Source organism: Poecilia formosa, unplaced genomic scaffold (genome assembly GCF_000485575.1).
Source record: "Poecilia formosa unplaced genomic scaffold, Poecilia_formosa-5.1.2 Scaffold33, whole genome shotgun sequence".
Lineage (NCBI taxonomy): Eukaryota > Metazoa > Chordata > Actinopteri > Cyprinodontiformes > Poeciliidae > Poecilia > Poecilia formosa.
This window is the reverse complement of record NW_006799972.1, coordinates 1828838-1851937: the sequence shown is the minus strand read 5'-3', so window position 1 is coordinate 1851937 and position 23100 is coordinate 1828838. Positions and strand designations below refer to the sequence as shown.

The 23100-nt window shown below is 38.9% G+C and overlaps 1 protein-coding gene across 1 annotated transcript in view; it reads right to left on the bottom strand.

Annotated features, from left to right (window-relative positions):
- The window catches only part of kiaa1549lb (KIAA1549-like b), a 60823-nt gene that overhangs the window by 20174 nt on the left and 17549 nt on the right, over positions 1–23100 (bottom strand). The window contains exons 2-8 of the mRNA XM_007549834.2: positions 16490–16849; positions 13055–13546; positions 12857–12972; positions 7472–7691; positions 7108–7241; positions 6539–6707; positions 805–864 (exon numbers count right to left, since the gene is read on the bottom strand). Of these exons, the coding sequence (XP_007549896.1) occupies positions 805–864; positions 6539–6707; positions 7108–7241; positions 7472–7691; positions 12857–12972; positions 13055–13546; positions 16490–16849 (1551 nt within the window). The remainder of the gene's footprint in view (positions 1–804; positions 865–6538; positions 6708–7107; positions 7242–7471; positions 7692–12856; positions 12973–13054; positions 13547–16489; positions 16850–23100) is intronic.

Here is a 23100-nt window from a genome sequence, read left to right as displayed (position 1 = left end):
AGAAAGAAAGAAAGAAAGAAAGAAAAAGAAAGAAAGAAAGAAAGAAAGAAAGAAAGAAAGAAAGAAAGAAAGAAAGAAAGAAAGAAAGAAAGAAAGAAACATCCACAGAGGTGCTCCACTTTATTGAAAACTGAAAAAGCATTTCTGTTGGTTGTATGTCTTGTTGAGTGGGAGTAAATCTCATTACGGAGGTGCTGACCTTGTATTGACTCAGCCTAATATTGCAGCATGTGCAGGTTAAGAGCCATAAAATCTGATCTGAGAGACTAATACCTGAAGCCAACGTGCAAGTCTGCTTTCAAACATTGAGGTTTATTCTTTGTTCAGCAGATAATGTTAATTTGGAACAACAGAAAATACAATAGAAAATTAGACACCACTCTCCCAAAAGAGAATATTTAAATTAAATTTTTTTATAAATGTTAATTTTACATTTGTTAAAATGCATGTAAATATCCTGTAAGTATGCTACATCCTGTAATTATATTATTAGGAAAATCCAAAATATTCATATCACTTCCAGAAACATTGTTAAATTTAAAAGATTACTTTAAACCTGCATGTGCCAAATGTATGTATAAATTTGGTTTTAACTGTAAGTTAAGATCAAAGTGAAAGAAATTGTGATGAAGACAAGCAGACATTTCTCAAGTTTTAACAAATTATGCTCTAATTCCATCATATAATTACTACAACATTACTTCAATAATGAATGCATGCCTGATAAATGCATTTTGAGATACTTCAGTAAGTTTCAGAAGACGATTTTTTTTTCTTACCCAATTAGAGCAATGACATGCTTACCTGTGACTACCCAGAAGTCTCTTGTTTCAACAGACGTGTTCAGATTGTGGTATTCAAGTGCTGCAAAGACAAAGAAACGTTTGCATAAAAGTCACATCCTCCTTTCAAGCTTTAATCTTGTGCACTTTGACTTTATAAAGCTTTTCTCATGCCACCTTTGATTTGAGTGATTAAAAGGAAACATTTACAATAAGTTCAATGGCTTTGATTACCCCGTACTCTGAGACGAAATGGTTGACACATATTTTGTATTTGAGAAAGAGTCTTGTCAAAATTTCCAGAAACATCACAAGGGTAGGCAACAGTTTACATTTTCCATATTTTATTTTTTTCTTGTCTGTGGTTGAGATATCTGTTCAAAGCCTCGTTATCTCTGAATGCCAGACAAATAGAGAAGAGACGACGTGCTTAAAGCCGTATGAGTTCTGGTTGTCTCTGTATTCTCTTACATGTATTTCCTGCCTGATTAAGCTCCTGTGCCGGGGGGGCTTGGCACAGCGGTGTTTGGGGGGGGAAATGCTGCATCAGTGGCCTCTTAAAGCAGACTTGCATAAGTGCACACTCAGGCGTGTCAGGGGAAGATCGGTGGGGGGCGAAAGGGTGAGAAGAAGAAGAGCAATGGTAACAGATAGGTTGGAAAAACTGTCAGCAAAATCTGCTATGGGCAGGCTTAGTTGGATCATCAGAGACAAGCATTCAAATCAAACTGTTTACAATAAGCGGCGGGAGAATAAACCATTGAAGGGCTTTTGGACTTTTTTTTTTAAAGCAAAAAAATATATTTTGATCCGTAAAACAATTTTTAAAGCAATAATTCATTTTCCACCTATAATTGACTTTTTAATTTCAGACAAAAAAAAATTCCCTGCAACTTTCCTCATGTTCTTGAGAGAAATAGATTAAGGGAGGGAGTAAAAGAGCTGAAACATGCAGTCCAGCTTACACAAGAGTCACACAGCAACACAGAGCAGCAGCAGGCATGCACTTTTGAGTCTTGTGAGATCCCAGGTCTGTTCTGTAGGACCAGAGCTCAGGGTGGTGGAAAATCACCCACTGTTTATTTTCTGCTGCAATAACTGCCTCTGAAATGAGGGAGCAATGTTTGTGCCACCCATGTAGAGGGTAACATTAAGGTACAGCAAAAACAAGCACAATAAATGACAGCTGTCTAAAGTATTTTGTGTTTGAGTTTCTTTCTGTCAGTTCCTGTGTCTTTTACAGGGGAGCTCGTCTTCATCTCTATGCTTGGAAACCGAAATGGGTCTGTAAGTTAACCAAATCTTTCAGCCTAACTTCACCAACAAAGTACAAAAAGAAACGAAAGAGACTCTTCACTCTATCGGACATTCCATTTATCTTCATTTAACCAGAAAATAAACTAAAAATTACTTAAGATCACAAGAAAAATTATTTCCAGATTGAATTTCGGGGAAAAATCCTAACCTTCCGTTCTTCTCAGACTGGAAAACAAAACCTACATATGTTTTTAAATAAATATCTGTCTTCTTGTTTTGTCTGTCTCTTATAATCCGCCGCAGGATCCACACACTCATCTCATAAAGTCAGGGAAAACTTATGCAACCACATTTTATTTACCAGGCTGAGCCACTTATTCACCATCCACAAATAAATCACATATCTACTCTGATGAAAAATACGCAACCAGGACAGTAAAATGATAAGTGATAAACTCCAGATTACTTTTAGTAAGTCACTGTAGCGATTCGTAGCAATCGAGCATAACTGTTTCTGCCAAGGACACACCAGCTGCAAATCAAGAAATAAAAGGCTTTCAGATGAACCACATTTTATTTAAACTAACATTACCGATTAAAAATAAACTTGTTTCTCAATCCTGATAAATGTTATCCATTCACTCTGGAGTGCCAAGGGAAATAATAAAACAATACAATATAGGTTAAGCTAGAAGATATACCATGAGTCAGTCATTATTTTAGTTAATATGGAGTCGCTGCCCGCCATGTGGCGTACAAGCATGTGACGCATTAACAAGGCTTCGTAATAACATGGACGCATACCGAGTTTTCATTTCGACTCTGTTGGACAGCACGGACTTCAAACTTTATAAAAGTGGTGTTTTTATATTGGTTTTGTGGTTATTTACTTCAAAATAAAGCCAGAAATAAGATCGATCATTTCCGCCTTATTTTGTGGGGTCTAAATGTACCACATTTCGAAACAACCAATAAAAATGTGTTGACGGTCTGTTGCTAGGTAGAATGGAGACTCGCGGAAAGTGACGAGGGGGGGGGGGGATTTGGATACGGCAAGAGACTAGGGCACAGTGATGCTGTGGATTTTACTAAGAGTGTTTCGATGGGTTTTTTAGACTATAAGTGTGTTAGTTAGAGTTCGTGGTGTGTGCAGGGTTAGTAGTAGTTTTGCTAGCTATCGCTACATGGCTTTATAGCGAGCGCTGACGCACAGAGAAGAGAGACTGTGCGTCGGGATGCCCATTTGGACCTCGTCTTCAAAGGGTTAAAATTACTGTCTCTAAATGTTTTTGATTTTGATTTCAATTTTAAAAATAAACAGAGATATTCAGAGTTCTTGTGAAATTTGTTTGTATTTCTTCTGTTAGTATATTTGTGAAGGTTATATATGTCTAAGTTTTATGATCTTGTAGATTTTTTTAATTTTAATGGAAAGCTTGTTATTTCCAAATCATTCAAATGGATGCGTCGTTCAACAAACAGCATAATGTTTCCAACAGGAAGATGTTGTCTTAACAAGCCTCAAGTTTTCTGTTACTCAAAATGATGGTGTTGTTCTCTACATCTTTACTGTTTGATGTGTGGTTTGAGAATGAACAACTATAAAAACCTGATGTAAAGAAATAGGAGCTGGATGTGATGGGCATGCTAAAAGCATCCAGTATCAAGAATTTTTCTTGTTCAGTTTTGGCAAAGTCACAAAGTCTTAGAAACATTGTCTTTATGGGTTTTCTGCCTGGAAGCAGAATTAAGCATGAAAAGACAAAATTAGCTTGTCTTTTTTTTTTTTTTACCACAACCCTAGACTGTTGCCAGCCAGTATCTGAGGTTTGCATCATGATGGATGTGACGTGGTAAAAATATTCAACCATTAAAAATTCCCATTTTGCACAACAGTTTCCCCTTCAACTATACGACAAATAATTGTAGCATTCGTGATTTTCTCCTGTTAGATGTTGGCAAAAAAAAATCATTTCAACTGGACTTAAATCAGAAGTTCCACATATTTACCCATCTGCTCTGCTCAGTGAAAAGTCTCAGTTTCAGAGACACCATCTCAGGGCATTTTATTTTATTTTTTTCGAAATATCACATCTGTCACAGGAATGTGACAGACACATTGCTCCAAGTGCTGGCTGTTGCCAGAGGCAGAAAAAAATGCTCTCAAGGCTGTGATCAGCCGCAAGGTATAACAGAAAAGCGAGTCTCTTGGTTGTGACTCATGCTGCTCAAATGTCTCAAGCGTCAAGTCCTTTGTGATTTTGAGCGTTATTCTACACATAGTGAAAGTCCATTTTTATCAAGCAAAAGGTGGGGAAATACAAGCAGCACAGAATTAAAAAGGTGTAGTTCAAACCGCAGACACCTGTAGTGACCTACATGGGGACTTCAATGCATTAATTTCAATTATTTAATCCGTGTTAAAAATATTAATGTAATTATCTGCGTCAGTTTGTTTTTTTTGTTTGTTTTTTTTACATGCAAAGGTTCTGGCCGGAAACAGCAGCAGTCTTGGCCCATTGAGGGTTAACTTTTTCTGTTTGATAGGATGCTGGAAAAGACTATTGTTGTTTGCGAGTGGGGAAAATCAGAGCATCCAAAAATATAATCACCACGTAGCGCATGCTGCAGCAAGCACAGACATCCCAACGCTAGAGTCCACAGTCCACATTTCAAAAGAGGTATTTCTTTGAATAATTTCCATGAATTATCATCGGATCCTGAAACACTTGAAAGCCGAATGCGTGTAATTTTACTCTGCACATTGATGGCTGAATAAGCTAAATACCGTATTTTTCGATCTGTACTGCCGGATCGATAGCCTTCAACTTAAAAGCTGCATCTTATGAACTTCTTTGTGTGGTTTCCATGATGAGGGGTTATGAGTTTGAAGAAATTTCTCAGTCGTGCCTGCTGTTAGCATGTGCTAAATGAAAATTAGCACTTTCTTCTTTGATTTCCAATTTTGACTTCCAACGATTCACTTCCCGCTAAAGAGCCCCCCCTGGCGGTTGAAGAAAAATCCACAGAAAAGACGCACCTGGCTATAAACCGAATGGTTCAAAGTGTGGGGAAAAAGTCGCGGCTTATATTACCAAAAAATACGGTAATAGATTAATCTACAGAGTTCGTAATATAAAATCTGAATAGTTTATCAAGGTTGCATGGCTGTTATGTTTACAAAAAGTATCAGAAAAGTCTTTATGGGAAAAAGAAACAATTCTGTAAACATTTAAAATTTTAACAAAGCATCTCAGTGAAACTATTAAACTAAAACAAGTGGAAATTCTTGATTAAAAAAAAAGATATATACATGAATGTAGTGCAATAGATACGTACAATGTATCCATTCATGATGTCTCGCTTGAAAGCATTAACTTTGAAAAACTAATTACAGAAAAATAATATATTTTTTAAAAATTGTGTTAATGTGCTTTGAAAATGCAAATGACACAGTGTTTAAATAATAAATATCAAATGTAAAAGGGCAAGTGATGATGAGAGAGTTAATTAATAAACAGTGCACGACACAAGAAAAGTGGGAAATTTATTTTTTTGAGAGGATACTTTATATTTACAGAGCTTCAACATTTAAAACTTAAAATTAGAGAATATCTGTGGTGGTATGGAGCCTGCAGACAAGATAAGAAAACTATCAGATGAAAATGTGATCACATCTCATGCCAGAGGGCTCTCAATCCAGATGTTTTATCTTTGCTTTTATTTCCACCTTTTAGATAATAATACTGTATTTAGACTCACTGGAGAGGAATGTTAAGAAAAAATACATTTCATATAGAGAAAATGTAACAGCCGCTGTATGTTAAAGGTAGTAAGAACCAGAGCATCATCGGATAACTACAGTATAACAGTTCTTAATAAACCAAGACAGATTCCTTTGTTAGTGTATAGATTACTTTTCATTTATGATTATTATGGACTTATTCATTAAAAAGATGCTCAAATTGAATAACTTTTCTTATTTTGTCATATATCGTTTTTTGAAAAAAAAAATTGTGATTAATCACAATTAGCTAAACATAAAGCCTCCTATTAATTAGATTCTTTTAATCGCATCCAACCACTACTTGCTTCTCTCTTTTTTTTTATGTTAGACCTTTGCCTGTCGTATTTCTTTTTGCGGAGACACACTGGACTCCCACTGGGACTGCTGTTTAGTCTCCTGCTGATTCCTGTCACTGCTTATTTATCTTTGCACTTTTAAAACAGATGAAGACTGAATATTTCTTCAAAAGCTGCAGAATAGCCGAGAGCACGGGATCCCTTGGAAACCGGCAGTCATTTAGGCTGACAGGCACTTTACAAGACGGACTCAGTGGCTCCATGTGGACCACGGCTCATAAAAACATTCTCTAAATTAACACAATAGATTTGAGGCTGCCAAAGAAGCACTCCCTAATGAAACATGTACACTGTTTGCAGCAGCTGAATTCTGCATTAACACATTTATTTCAGACTAGAAGAAAAATGCAACTTACGCTCAGCAATAATAAGAGGAGGATAGAAGAGGAAGTAGCCCACCAGCTCAGCAGAAAACTGACCAAGAAGGTTGGAGGCAACTGTTCCGTTGAGAAATACAGTCCCGTTCTTTACAGTGTAGACTAAAGACACAGCAGGAGAGCCTGGTGTCTGAGAAACACTCAGAATCTAAGAAAAGATGGGGGGAAAAAAAACCCAGATATCAGTTTAGCAAGAAAACAAGATGCAGACGTAGGAAACGACAGAAGCAAATGGGAAAAAAACGGAACAGTTATCTATAAAAGCGTTTTATTTAAACGCGTCAGTGTCAAATTAGCTTTAATACATGGTGCACTTTAATGTGACAGTGCATTAAAATGAATACAAACAGTGGTTCACTGGCATAATTACCATGCAGCTGGTGAAAAAAAATAAATAAAAAACAGAAACACCCCAATTCACGAGGGGAGAATTTTGCACAAATGGTGAGCAATTTGCATTTGTTTGAAGCTGCCAAATCTTATAAAACGCCAGATGACTAACAGTAGCAGAGCAGCCCAGCCCGGGCGAATTAAGGTCGCCGCTTTACCTGAACTGCCAGTCGGCTTTTAGCGTTGAGAACTTTGGCCTGCGCCTCAGAAAAGACCTTCTCAAGTCTCTGTTCCATCATTTGCAAGAAGCGACAGGATCGGGGGTCATCACCTGCCCCTACAAACTGCAACACTGCAACACAAAGAATGGCACAATGTAAGACTTGGTTTAGACGTACTGTGTGTTATAAACTTTACATTATGCACACGTAATGTGTCAATTTATGTGTGCGGTGTGACAAACAAGTATTTTTTTCCCCCTCTCTTTGCAGGGTAAAATCACAGCAGGGGGGAAAAAACACTGTGAAGTCTCAAGCTGATCTGTGACACACTCGTTTTCACCCTGAGTGAGAGTCGGCTGACCTGTTTTAAGCTGGAAGCCAGTGGCGGGGCTGGATCTCCACAAAGCAACAGGAAGAGGCAGGGCTGTCACCATGGGGAGGTACTGTCGCAGGTCTGCAATCAGCTTATCACGGCCGTAGGACATCAAACCCTCTGCTACTACAGAGGGAGGGTAAACTGTCTCCCCTCCTGTCACGTGATAAGCCACCGTCATGTTGGGAGAGCCAAACACCGTCTCCACCTGAGATAGTGGAGTTAAAAAAAAAAAAAAAATATATATATATATATATATATATATATATATATATATATATATATATAAACAGGAGATATGCCAGATATACCAGACATAATTCATGGCTCTACATAGAGCTACTTATGTAAGCAATATGAGTTGATGAAATGTCCCTTCATTGGTTTGAACAACAGCTCAATAGTTAAAAAGAACTAAAAATAAAAAAAAATAATAAAAAAATTAAGTTAAAAATGCGCTAGCAGTGTAGAAGGCACGGCTGTGATCCCCACTTTTAGAGGATTCGTTTTCTTACTGTTATGGTGCAGACATACTCTATTATTAAATCGAATTTGTCTGAAGTTCTTTTGCCACGTCAGTAAAGTAATAAAAACTCAAAGGGAAGATTTGTACGGACAAAAAGACTGCTATGATTTTACCCAAACACTAACAAGGGTACAGATCCAAAACCTGCACAGATTAAAATAAAACAACTAGAACCGAAACCTGAATACATTCAAACTTTATCAAAACGTGAAAGCATGTTAATGCAGACTTGCCAGGTATTTTTGAACCACTCAGACCATCATCCATTCTGGTTGAAAACCTTAGCTCTATCTGAAGAAAAGACACCCCCAGGTCATGATGCATCACTTACTGTGGACGTGCTGTTCTTGTGGTGATATTTGATGTGTTTTTATAACCAAATAAATCATTTTTGAATGTTAACAGTTTGAGGAGCCATTGTATTCTGCTATCAGATGTTTTAGAGGCTAATTCTAAAACATCAACAAATAAAATGGAGTTGGAAAATCACAGTTGTGGCAAAATGGCTCAGTTTTCAGCTTCATTGTTCGCTTACTGTGGATACTGACCAAACATCACATACCAATTTTACGCTTAAACGTATGTGCCTATAATTTGAGAGAGAGAATGGGAACGAAAATCAAATGCAAGTCTCTTAAATGTTACCATATGCCAGTACGAATCTGTTTATCCACAGAACTGCTGGTACCTCTATTCACAACATAAATGAAAGAATCCTGCAGGCTCTGTGGGATCTAACATTTCTGTTGTAATTTATCATTTTTGACTACACAGAATAAATCAGGCCACACACTGATATACACTAATAGGTACATTGAGTAAATCTATCATCATTCAGTTGAAAGTGTGTTGGCGTTATCTGTAGGGTTTTCATGTGTGATGTACCGGTTTTTAAATGTGCTTCTTCGAAGAAAAATTGTGACGTCTCAATCCGAGCAAGCCTTTCGCGTATTAACTGCAGTGTGAATAAAAATGTGTAGCCAGGTGTTCCATCCCCATCAAATCCAAGTGGGCTCTTTAATACCTACCCATAAATATCCATATTTACTACAAGCTCGTGAGATGTGGAGTAAATACGGACACATTCCCACAGCACCAATTAACCAACTGCTGGGCAATGGTTTGGGTTTTTACACCAGAATGTAACGAAGTACTTGAGTTGTAGGAAATGCTATTGTGTCAAAACGTCAGTTTTTTTTGTTTTTTTGCTGTGACACAAGCTCTAGTCAAATAAAAATAAATAAATAAAGACAAATTAAATTAGCAAAAGCGGTTAGTTGTGATATCTGAAAATGTTAAAATCTAATAAAAAGACCAAGGTCTCTTAAAACTATTCTGATAGTCACAGAGGAGAAGACAGTGGATACAGAAATGTCACAAGAACTGAGAGGTTGCTGAGAGGACGACAAAGAGCAACAAAAAAAGAATCACGATAAGGAGACTGCTAACTCCTCAAGTCTTTTAAGAGATGGCTTTTGTCATGAGACCAGGTGTCTAAGTGCTCAAGCTGGAGCTGAAAAATAAATGTGTGCTTTTCCATTTGTGCGTCGACACACACACACACACACACACAGAACCTCGATGCGTTTTATCAGGAAGAGTTTGGCTTTTTCCTGCGTTCTCCTCATCATAAAAGCTGGGATGGGGAGCGACGATGGAACTAGGTGTTTTCGTAGGAGAGGTAGAACCCTTCACATCTGCTATTGAAACCCATCAATGAGCCCGCGTTGACGAAGAGGCCAAAAACACCGAGAGCCTCTTGTCTCCGTAGCTGAAAGTTACGACTCTGCCTCCACACAATTCAGCCTTGTTTCAAGCTCTATGAATAGAGCTCTTTATCATCCCTTCATCCTCTCAGGATCAACCCATGTGAAGGTGCTATTAGGAACAAGCCTATTATTTCCGTCGTGAAGGGTAGGACAGACAGATGGAAAAATAAAACAACTAGCAAAGAAAAAAAAAACATGTAGATCTTTAAATTGGCATTAAAAAAATAGTTCTTCAAAATGTTTTTAATCTTTAGTCTTGTGTCATAGAATCAGCTCGGCACATTTTGCCTCCTGCCAACCGTTTTAGTCTATAATTAAATGCAAAGGCAATTTCCCCAGCTTTCAGCTGCTATAAAGGACACATGCATTGTTCAAATAGGTGACCAAAGTGCACTGAAGCAAAACACCTTTCAAGGCCAGCGAGAGACACTGAGGGAGAACATGAGCTTCACATAGTCAGGAGCCACGTAGAGGCAGAAACACTTATTTCTGGGTTAAGAAATGCAAAAATAAAAAAGAGACAGAAAAAAAATGTATAGCACTGCCCACAATAACTGCAACTTATTACAGACAGAGGGATATTGTTTTTCACACTTAATACACTTCATTATTACAGAAATATTAAACAATAGAAGCTAAATTAAAGCTCACTCTATAGATAAAATCGATGACACTGATATCCTTGATTCTAAATTAAATCAGTCTAATAGTTCGATTTCAAGAAAGTATTGATTATGGCAAATATTCAGATATTTGCTTGTATATTCAAATAGGACTGGGGTTGTTGCCTTTAGGCTTTTAACACCACAGAAAAGCAAACTCCCACCTTATTTACAGTGGAAGGTGTTATGTTGACGAGTCACTTGTGTCCTTTACCAACCAAACATTCCCAAACTTGCAGTAAAACATTTCCATTTACAATCAGTGACTTTGGTTTGTTAGCGTAAAGACAGACAAAAATGTTTGGTATAAACTATTTGCATCCTGAAGTATTCAACCTTTTTTAAACAAACTAAATATTGAGCTGAGCAAATCAGGACAACCCCAGATTAATCAACTGTTCAAGCACTTTAACATTTGCTACAAACTGCTTAAAATTTAGTAGTGGAGAAAATCTTTCTCGTTTTCTCAACTGAACTTCCAACTTTGGGACCATTTTCTGTTTATTTTTCAAATTGAAATTTTAAAATCTTTGGAGTAAAAATGGAGCACGTAGTTAAATTGCATCGTTCAAGCACTCTTGACAGGATCAGTGAGTAAGAATGTTTGAATGATTATTTTTTCATTGTTATTTCATTTTTTTTATTTTTCTCTGCCTGTTTTGTTTCCGTTGGACACAAGAGGACAAACAGATAAATAAATTACCTGAAGAGATTTTACCTGGCAGTTCTAGCTTCGTTAAATTTGCTCCCTGTAAAATCTGGATGTAAAATGTCCCCCTGATAAATATAGTTATTATTAATTGCATAATATTTTCCAGACTGGAAACTTTGCATCCGTGTGATAAGAGTACTTGTAGTTCCAGGATTGTGCATAAGAAGAGATGGGAGTTTTTAGCTTTTGAGTCCCGTCCTTGTGAATACCAGCTCAAGTTCTCAGGAATAGGCCTTTTCCCCTTCCTGAAGCTTACAGTGAAAGTTTGTTTGTTTGTTTGTTTGTTTTCCTTGAGCCATGCCCTTTAGTTATGCTGCTGTAATTATATTCCACTGAGAGTTTGTATATGGAAACTGGCATTAAACAAAAACAATGAATCCAACTGATCCACAAGATTTTTTTTTTAATGTAAAACAGGGGGAGGGAGGAAATAACTACACTAAACCCATTGTCAAGTTTAACTCTGCTTTTTCCAAATATATATCACATATTTCTATCTGGCTGTGTTCAGTAATATCCTTGCATAGTTAAGAGGTGCTCTTAATACAAATTCACATGGAGTGGAGGTTTTCGAGGGCTGCAGGAGAGCGGGGAGATAGGATGCTTTTTGGCACATTGGGAAACATGATTCGTTCCACAAAAAGCTAATCCGAACACAAAGGTCATTTTGTGCATGCACTGGATTTGTTTACTGGGGAAAACACTGAGTGGTTTCATTTAAACTTTCTTTTTCCCCCTCCTTTTTAACCAGATCCAATGCATGCAAAATGTTGCTGCAATAACAGCAACATTGCTGCAGATGGTTCATAAAGACATGACTCTGGTCATCCATAAAAAAAATAAACGACATCATCTTCAATGTTGGTACAGTAACTCAAATTTGTGACACCACTGTGTCTTCTGGGAGCCAGTCAACCTAATTTCTATATTAATCTTCAGCTCTTCTGTAATAGCCTACATCAGGGTCCTTGGTATGATTACACACACATCCAGTTTTCTTGCAAGGGTAAAATGAGGAAAGATTCACCAATGCTTCACTGAACAACAATTTCTCAAATAGTGAAAAAATAAAATAAAAATCAGCATAAGTAGATTTAGTTCTGCAAAAAATTTAAATATTCCCAACCTGCTATTGCCATTACATGGGAGCCGTTTCTTTTCTATGAACACATCTGGTAAATCACATCCAAAGCTTTTTTTTTTTAAAGCTGCTTCATCCTGTTGACCTTTGCTTCTTCCTCCACAGGCCACGGTTTAACCTCGCCTTCATCCCTGCTGCCCCCCCCTTAAATCTGACTTAATCAGTGTCATGTACATCAGTGATGTTGCTCTGTCTGCTGTTTAGTGTGCGTGGAGGCCTGGTGGGGCGGGGGGGTATTCCTGCTGCTCTCCCTACCTCAGGCATTTTGCATTTGCATGAGGAAGGTCAGGGAGGTCCCTAATAGACAAACACCAAAAATAAAAAGGACCTTGGAGACAGGAGGCTGGTGTAAGCACACAATAATGCGCAGTGATCGTGTTTGAGTTGTTTGATCATTTATTGGTGTGATCTGCAGATTCTTTCAACTTAAGTGAATGTAACAAATCTCTAAATGTCTGTAGTCAAACACCAAACACTTTTTCACACACACACACACACACACACACACACACAAAACTACGCACACATTGTCATATTGCACACTGTAGAATAAGCATTCTTACCTGTGCTTGGGCTGATGTGTCATTCAAAGCTTTTCTGAGGCCTTGACTCAGTCCCCTTCGCAAGTTCTGCCTCTGAATGCTATCCAGCCTGTTCCGTCTTACGTAGATTGAAACAACTGAAACAGACAAAGAGAAAAAAAAGTCAATTTGGAAACAAAGCATGGCAGAGAAATGAGATTCTTTTTCTCCAGAGTTCACCTGTTTTCACCCATAACCTCTCAGTTATGTTGCACTGTGGCTGTGGAGCCTCTGTGGTCGTGGTGAAAGGCGAGACGAAGACGGCGGTGACCCCCCTCGGGGGGTTCGCTCTTTGGTTGGGTGACGTGAACGTTCTTCTGCTGGTATAAGTCCTGATGGTTGTGGTGGTTCTTCTGGTGACGGGTTTGGGCTGCAGAGTGGTCGTGGTGGTCGACGACGTCGTTGCTTTCGCAGAAGGCGTGGTGGTAGTGATGGTGGTGGCGGTGGGCGTTTTCCTAGGCGGCGACGCGGTTGTTGCGGTGAGCTTCACGGGGGCTGTCGGGGTATCGTGTTGCGGGGTCACCAGTGATACCTGAGATGTGTTCTCGATGGGCCCAGCAGAGAGGATCACCCTGTCTGACTGAGAAGAGCTTAGACTAACCTCATTTTCTTTGGGGAAAGTGGACACAACTGATTTAGATGTTCCAGCTGTAAGATCATCCATCTCTGGCTCTGCAAGAACAAACGCCTCAGTCACTTGTTGTGAGTGATCAGAACCTAAGCTGGTGAAAACCAAAGGAATGACACTTTCGATGGGCGTAAGTTTGGTGGTGTTGACAATATGTTAGTTGAATAAAAACACTGAAGAGATTTTTTTTTTATAAGTATAAGGAGGACAACAGAGAGAATGAAGGTGATGGAAAAGCAATCGACTATGATGGAGATTGGCATAAGAATGGAGGAAGTGGGTTAGACTGTAAAGCTGACCTCTTTGGTTCGGCATTAAAGGTAATGTTTGAAAAAGTGACAAACGAGTCAAATGCATACTTGGGGAAACTGAGTATGGGGGCTTCATGCTCTTATACCTCAATACAAGAAGAGTAGCTTGGGATAGTATTTCAGAATTAGTAGTTATAGGAAAGAAGAGTAGAGACACATCTGAACTCCAGACAGATTTAGCAGAAGTTCCTATAATAACTCCGGCAGCCCACTGGAAGACACGGCAGGTCTAGGATGAGCCAAAGGCAAATCCGGACTTTAGTTCTTATAGTTTTGAAGTCCCTTGAGGAAAGGCAGAAAATGTGTGCTCTCCAAAGGTCAGATACTTTGGAAATGGACTACTGGTGACAGCTGTTGAATCATCCAAATTCAATAAATGCACATTACGCTCTTGTTTGTATTCCAGTTTTTGATGTTCATGTGATGAACCATCTGCTGCTAAATTAGATTTAGCACCGTCAAAGCTGCTAGATGCGCTTCCAGCTTTAAAAGCACTGCTTTGAACCAGAACTGGCTTGGTGGCTTTCCACTTGGTATACAGAGCCATTAGTTTTTTGTTTTTTTTTGCCAGAGCTGAAAATAGCCCTCGATGTCTCCACGCTGTTCTGTCTGTCACTAAAAGAGGTAGTTACTGCAAAGGGAGGGGCTCAGGCAATGTTTTTTTTTGCTGGCCCAAAATTGAATTCGATTCCTCTCTGCTCATGCTAGTGATTGATCTCACAGCAGAGAAAATTTGTGTCATTTGTGTCAGGAGGGGTTTTTGCTAAAGAGCAAGACAAATAACTGGCATAGAATTCGATTGAAGGGTTTTCAATCAACAGGTTTCAACACACGATCAAAATTTTCAGGTGAGGGCAAATTAGCAGAAGACTTTCTGCTACTGTCTTTATTAAAACAAAAGAAGAAAAAAAGCAGGGTGTCTTTTGAAGTCATAAAAGACAGAAGACTGTGAATTGCCCTGTCTTGTAAAATGCTGACTCTCTGATCATCGTAGACTCTTCATTTCTATTGGAAAAAAGGGGAGTAACATACATACTTTTGGTATTTTGGTGGAAGTCTTTCGAAGACTGGTTTTTATGCGACTTGTCTGACATTATGTGATTTTGTTTTCTTTCTTGGAAGTCATCTTATTCCTCTGATCTTCTAGAAGTTGAGGTTAAAGCAGGATCCTCAACAGGGACTTTATTTTAGGAGTTTGTTTTGAGGACGTCTGCTCCAAAATCACCCTCTCTGCATAGAGTCCAAGTGAATTGAGTTTTATTCAGATTTCTAGATTGCCATTTAACACTTTAATGTTCAGTCACATAGGTTGTTTTCCTTGCATCCCCTCTCTGCTCATAAAGAGATTTTTTTTTTTCATTTTGCCCTTTTGCTGGGTGTAAATATCGTTAGAGCTGTCCAGCCTGTGTGGGCTACATCCTTGAAAGTGCCGTTATTGTTACAAATTCCTCAACATCTCTCGGTGCATCTGACTTTGATGTGGACCAGGCGGACGGGGCGAAAGCGTTGGCGGGCTCAGGTCTCAGCTGAGTAAGTGAAAGTGAGTTATTCAGGTGAGATGGCACGTAAGCAGATCCCAGCTCAGCCCCCGCTATCTCTCCCCGGTTGTAATTTATATTGATAGCAGGAAGTCTGGGACTGTGTTGACCTGCTGCCGCCAGTAAATCACCAGGGTTAGATCATGCGTCCTCTTAGGAGGACGCCACCGAAACGTGGGTTTGTGCCGGCTTGGCTGCTGTGGTTTGAGAGGGAGGCTTTCGATCCGATAAAGATTGGGAGGGGAAGAAAAAACAAAAAACAATTTGCTGGTTGTGAAGGCTGTTGCTGGTGTCACAGTTGGATTGCCAAAATGTGAAATGACTGATGACATGGCTTTGCTGCTTCTGCAGGATAAAGTGTGACTATCAGCTATAGTCTTGTCTTGATTCCTAATAAAGGCTGTTCGGTATAACATCTGCTGTGTGACATGACTAGAAAGTGAATAGCCTTTAGCACTGGCAGACAGCAGTGCTGATGTGGGATTATGTGAAACTCCCTGCTGCCTCTGAACTGCATGACTCCTTTGATTGGATGAAATTGGAGAGCTGTTTTTAAGATTATCAGCAGATACAGAGTTCAGGCCTATGTTCGGCTTTTGAATGAGTCCACATAAATTAGCTAAATGATTCAGACCATTGTTTGGAGTCGAATACTTGGTCTTACTGGCCCAAGTAAGACAAAATGACTGTTTGTCAATTTATTGCTGTCTTCTCTGCGGGGCTTGCTTGGGAACACTGATGACTCGCTTGTGGCGTTTTTGTGTATCCCATTAAACAACATATACTGTAGGTCACCAACCCTATAAGTGGTGGATTTTGCCGTTCTAATGCTGTCTCCCCAAGCCCGAGGCTCAGCAGGTAATAACGTTGATACCTCTATCTGAGAAGCAGGCTGTGTTGGACGCACTCCCCTGACCCTGAGATGAAACAGCTTTGTTTATCTGCTCAGTGGAAGACGACTGGAAAAATACAGATAACAAGAATGACGGCACAAAGAAGAAAGATGGTGCTGGGTTGACATCGATGTCAATGATAAAATTGAAATGATGAGAGGTTCTGCTTTCCATCTATAAATGACACATAATGCCTTGGAAGCATGGTATGTAGGGGTATGTCTTAGAACGGCTATAAATCAGACCTGGGCGCGCTCTGAAGCCGTCTCCGACTGGCGATGATGAGGAGGACGTGTCTGAATCTTGGCTGGAATTATGTGAAGGCCATTGGGTGGTGAGTGTATCATCCTTGCTGATAGTTGGCAAGGTTCTACTTTGATCAAGGCTCACTGGATGTCTGACGGTTCCTGCCATCACAGTTAGGATGGAGGAAAAAGCCGGCTGTCCCGATAAACCTTCACCCTCTCCGTCCGCGTTGCTGTCCGAGTGGACCACTTGGAAAGGCACCTCCCCCGTCGCTGACACCTCAGCCACTGGTTGGACATGAGGACTTGTAAATGCGGAGCTCCTCGGTGGGGAGCCAGAGGCATCATAGGTGGATTTTTCTGCAAAAAGAGCATAAAGAGAAGATTGTTTATTTTTACTTTTATGTATAGCCCTATTTGCCAATTGTGAGTCCACTTATCCACCACTAAACACTATGTATAGCTATCGGTTCTATTAGTTCGATTAGAAGTTGTTCTCTGTTATTTCTCTATCGTTTCATAGGTGTCAACTGGCCCAAAAATGTATTAAAGGCAAAAATAAATGAAAATTACAATTTACAATATTACAATACAATACAATACAATCCTCCATAAATATGCAACGGATAACAACCAGAGATCAAAACACATCCATTTTACATTGATTAACTCTGACCCTTGTCTGAAAATCGACATTTTTCAGCCTTTAAATATGTCAACGGAGAACATGATCTCTGAGGAATTTTGTTTTGAGTTTAGTAAAAATCAAATTAAGGCAAGAAACATTAACTTTGGTAAGTTAATAATCATTTTGTAAGTCCCTTTAGCTCTTATTTTCCCAATTTTTTGGGAAGGAAACATGAGTGAGTTTGTTTCCATCATAGTCCTCAATAAAGAATTTTAAAAAATCTGAAGTCAGTGCATAGAAAAAGTGCCTGATTAGCGCATCGTGTTGCCTTAATCTTGACAGTTAATGCCAGCATAAAGTTTCCTTACATACTGTATATACACAACATTTTGCCTCGAAGGATTATCAAATTAACAAGCAAGTGTCCCAGTGTCACTGTGGACAAAGCAAAAGCAGCTCATCTTCTCCCCTTCACACACACAGGGACAAGCACTGAACCGTGTAAGGTACAAAAGATGTGTTACTCGAGGCTGGCAGGTATTTTTGCTTAACCACTGCTATGATGAGGGAGGATTTGTGGTTTGACCAAGCACTCAAGCAAACATTAAAAAAAAAAATCAAATGGTATTCATTTTATTCTGTTTTTCTTCTATTAAATATGATTCTCACTTTGTTCATTTCTTATTTTTGTCTTCATGGGGAATGTTTCAAAGCTGTAGTCAAAGCTATTTTTTAACATTATTATAAAGATCTACAAAATAAAATGTTACTTGAAGTTGTTTTCTCTGGTGCACTGAACAATTGAAATATTTCTTTTTCCTTGTGCAAATGTTAAGACCTCCATAAACACTGCTCTCGGCCCAGGTTTGGGGTGTAAATGCATTTTTCTGACTTTCCCCGACAGCATACCAAGGGCAGACAGTGGTGCATTCCCTAACCAAAGAAAACAGAGGCAATCCTCAAAGTAGAACAAATGGAATTATTCAAGAGATTGCAGACATATGAAATATGACTTCCTAAAAAAACACACAAAAAGGACTCCCGGCGCAAAGCTGTTTGCGTTTGCAAAAAAAAAAAAATCACAGCTCAGAAATAGGTAGCACGATGGAAGTGGAGAGCAGAAACTAACAACAAGACGCTGGTGGTGATTACCAGACTGAATCCAGCTAAAGTGTATTTGTCTTTCGTCCTTCTACATCCTCTTAGCTGCCCTTATTTGTGGCACGTTATCGACTCGACCAAACAGGGTTCCTTTCTTCCATTTTGAAAACTTAGCAGTCGTGTCACATCTGCCGCCCCCTTAGCAAGTTTCCACCGCTGAGCCGCAGCAGCTCACACACACACTCCTGTACGACTGCCGTTTCTGAGCAGACATGAGCAATGGTATTTGAGGAAACCTTGTAACGTCTGCAAGACGATCCGGCTTTATTCGATTTGTTTCATAAATCTCTAATTAGTCAAAATGTGAAAAGCTAAATTGCTTTTCACGTTTCGAAATGTTGAATATGCTCTCACGAGCTGTTGATGTGGAGAGAAATGTCAATTACGCACTCACAAAATGACCACTAACAAAGGACACGAGTCCTACTTGAAGGCCACAAAGAGGTCAGTGAGATCTTCCACAGCCAATTAGTAAGCCCAGCGGCATCATGAGTGTGACTGTATGCAAGAGACGCCAGTGCAAGTGGAGGTGTGAAGTTCACCTGCGGTTTGCCACCTGCTCTGGCGGTACGGAGCATAAGGGAACATTCTCGGCAGCGTACAAGAGGACAAGGCGTGCCGATGAAAGGAGAGAGGAGGAATTAAAGGATGAACTGGGAATTAAAGAGAAATTAATGAGAGGTGACGCATGATTGAACTCAGGCTCTCTGAGTATGAAAATAACATTTCTTTCCAAGTTTGCAGGTTAAAAAAAAAGTAATCTAAACAACTGTTTTTGTCTTTAAAATGTATTAAAACACAATATGGACAGCAAGTATTTATGCTGATGTTTTTTTAAATGAAAACTGTGGAATTTTAATCATTGTACCAACACAGTTTAGCTAAAGTGAACTAACAAGGTTTTACAGATATAAATCTAAATACATTCACTTTCACGCCACTTTTACACTCCTAAGGAAAAATGTGTGCAGTCATCTTCCTTCTGAAGTCACCTAATAAGAAAATAATGTCCACTTCTGACAATTGAATCTCATTGCGAATACAGCTTTTCCACAAAGGCCTCAAGTTTATCAAACCGTCTTTAGTTTTGATTTTAAAGTGCCTGTAAATATCTTCGGTCAGTCGCTCTTATTTATATCAGTGGAACCCTTTATTAAGTGTGTCAGAAATTATTCACACAGATAAGCATCTGTTATTTAAACACAGTTGTTATAAGCAGGAAATAATTGGTCGCCGTTAAATACAAATATCCATTCTACTCTTAGCTCAACACCCAATACCACAGGCTCCTGAAAGAAATTTATGTATGATCAGCAGGTCATTTATTCATTACAAAACACTTGGTTTTAGTGTACTTTTTTTTTTTTTTAAATAAAAAGAAGGCTCTATGACCCTGCCTTGTATTTAAAACCTTCTTCAACTAGCAGACCCAAACCACAGAACTCATTTTCACACTGATTTCACCCCCTCTGCAGCCAGCATTATCTTCATGCTACCAGGGCGCAGACGTGACACTAGTGGTGCCTGCACTGCTCCACTCTTATTATACACACACTTTCTTTTTGCTTTGAGCTGTTTTTGTTCTCTCATGTGCAGAAAACAGTAAACAAGACAGTATAATTCAAATAGTAGCCTAACGGTCCGCTGCGAGCGCAGAAACACGCTGAAGAGGCCGGGTCGAGCTGTTGTCTTTTTTTTTTTTTTAATGGAAAGTGCCTCAAAAGTATATTTTACGCAGTGGCTCGTATAGAAAAGCAGTTCCACACGCAACTGCTTTGAGCTGTTGTTCTTTTGAAATTATAAATTAATGCAGCTGAACGTATGCATTTTCATCTGGTTTCAAGCTTGGAGAAGAAAAACCTGGAGGTTGTGGCTGAGATGGACCACTGGGCCAACAGGATAGTTGTAAAGTATGTTACACAGGCCGAACGTTTTAATTTTTCTGCATATGTTTTTATGAACCGAGTGGAGTTTATTGGAATATTATCTGATAGGCCATCACAAAGTAGAGCATGAAAAGAAAAAAGAAATGAAAAGTGTTGTGTGCATTTCCATGAGCCCTCTCTCAGAAAACTCTGTGCAGAATCTTCTTTTGCTGCAAACAGGGTTTCACATCATTTGGAGCATTTTAATACCAGCTCTACAAATCTAGAAACAGAAATATTCCATCATTATTCCACCATTGGGCAACAGGCCTGCGATAGGTCACCAGTTCATCACTTGGCAGCAAAAGACAAACAAACATGCACTCACTCACACCTAGAACAATTCATGGTATGGACTGTGGGAGAAATCCGGAGTCCCCAGAGAGAACCCACGCATGTGCAGGGAGAACATTCAAACTCCATGCACAAAGAACCCAGAATCCAAACCCAGAATGTGTTTAGCTTGTTGGTGATCTTCTCTGTCAGGTTATGCATATCACTGGATTTGTAGTTCAACAGTGATTTTCTTCCTCCACACTTCCATAAATTTCAGGTTTTGAAGACCACAACTAATAATTGTTACTTCAACAACTTCCATTACATCCTTGTGCAACAATCAAATCTGGGGATATTGTTTTACAAACTTTCTCTGTTTTTCATTTGTTATGAAATGTCATATGTGGTATTTAATGCTAGTAAGTTATTAACATTTGGCCTGAAATTCAATGTTGCTTATGCTTAGGGCATTTCTGAACAAGAAAAAGCTCTGCAGTGGTCAAATCAATCAATCAATCAATCAATCAATCAATCAATCAATCAATCAATCAAGTTTAATTGTACAGCACTTTTCAGCAACAAGGCAGTTCAAAGTGTTTCATAAAACGCAAAAAGAAAAAGTCATAAAAACATCATACAGTTACCAATGTTGAAACCAGTAACAATTATTAGATTTTATTGAGTGCCATCATCAAAATCATCAGTGCACAACATATCCGATGTGCGTTGATTAACCAGTGTTCCAGTGATGATCGGTTGAAAGGAATGCTACAGAGGTCGGCTTTTAGCCTTGATTTAAAGGAACAAATAAAGAAGGCAAACAAATTGTCTCACTTTCAGTTACATGCTATGACCAAAGGATTATTAGTAAGAAAAATGTACACAGGGATTGTAAATGCTCTGTCTAAATTAACACATTTTGCATGCATTGTTGTTTTTTGTTTTTCTTTTAATGATGGGGTATGTGGGAAAAAAACTAAAAAAACTCTGTGACAGCAAACAGAACAGTGACTCAGAGGAAGAGCTGCTCTCACCATCTTTCTCTCTTCCTCCTGTCCCGTCTTCCTTTCCCTCCAGATGAACATGCAGCCACTTTTTCAGCCTGACAAGTCAACAGAGTGACTCCTGTGCTGAAGCAGCTCAGGACACTCTAGTTATTAAGGCTTATGTTGTTGCAGTCATGTCCACTCCTATTACAGTTTATGGAGCATGTTCTCTGCTGCCCCTGTTCCAATGTTAAAACTCGGATTATTTGGGTTTCAGTGGGAAAAAAAATAAAATAAAATAAAAGATTGCATTCTAGTCATATTATAGACATCTCTTCTTAAATGTTCCAAATACAAGGAGCTCACTACCTGTTTTGGTCATATAGAAGCAAAAAAAAAAACAACATAGTCATGTCAAGTAGGATGAGCCCAGTCATGAAATTATGGATGGTACACTGTGCTCTCTAAACTAAATGTTACAATCATTTACTCCTGTATTTGCACCTCTGTGTGGTGCATTAGACCAATCAACCCATTGAGAGTCTCTTCTTGTTTGTCACTGCTGGGCCTGGCTGAGTACAGCATACTCACAGTCCTCTAATTCTTGGCTTTTAGCAAAGCCTTTTTTTGGAAGCGACAGCGTCCACATTCTTTCTCCGGGCTCAGGTAAGGGATCGCATATCAGATTTCTCAGACCGTTCAGCAAATACAGAGGAACAAAGGTCAGCATGGAGAGATTGTGTAATCCCACAATTTCTATCACATGTTTGAAACCCATACAGTAAATGGCATCCAGCTGCTTTTTGCGTCTTTGGTAATGTTGGGATTAAGACTGGTTTAAGAACTAGCATCTTCAGAGCTGCTTATTTTTCTCCAAGCTAAACAGGCCAGTGGAGTGTAGTCAAAGAAAACGCCAGGTAAGCTTTGATGTGTCCGCCTGGAGCAACGCAGCACCACCTACAGATCAAAGGGCAAGATGCCTGTGACTAATGAAGCTGGATTTAATTTGGCATTAGTTCAGCAAAAAAAACAGCAAAGTGAAATTCAACCAAAATGTATTTCATTTTTTGAAGATTTATGAAGATATGCGTTCACTCTTGTCAAAGTCAAATCCAACTTTAGATAAAGTTTGATAAAGTTGTCTATTTTTCTTTTTTTTTTGAAAAACAAACAAACAAACAAATATAGGTGTGGTTCCCTGAATCTTTGTGTCCTCTTCCATTTCTGGGTTTCGATGATCCAAAGAGTGTCAGTAAAAAGTAACACATTTTAGACTCAAATGAAAAAAAGAAAAACTGATTGTCTCAAGTAGATGACTCTCAAAAGCTCACATGCTAGTGGGGAAATGCCAGCTTTTGTCATCCCAAATACATATTAAATGTATCATTGAAATGAAAAAAACAAACATAATGGTTAGAGGAAAACCTACAGAAATACACAGCAGCAATGATAGGTATGCTTAAACGAGAACAGACTTAAATTACTTTGCTAAAGCACCTTTTGACTTAGCTTCAACAATCTCCTCGAGTTCACTCTTACCGGTTATTGTGAATCTGGTTAACCGGAAATAAAGGAATAGCAAGAATTTTTCTGAATTTTGCATCGCTTAGCAAAAGTTAGAGCTGAGCAGAAAGG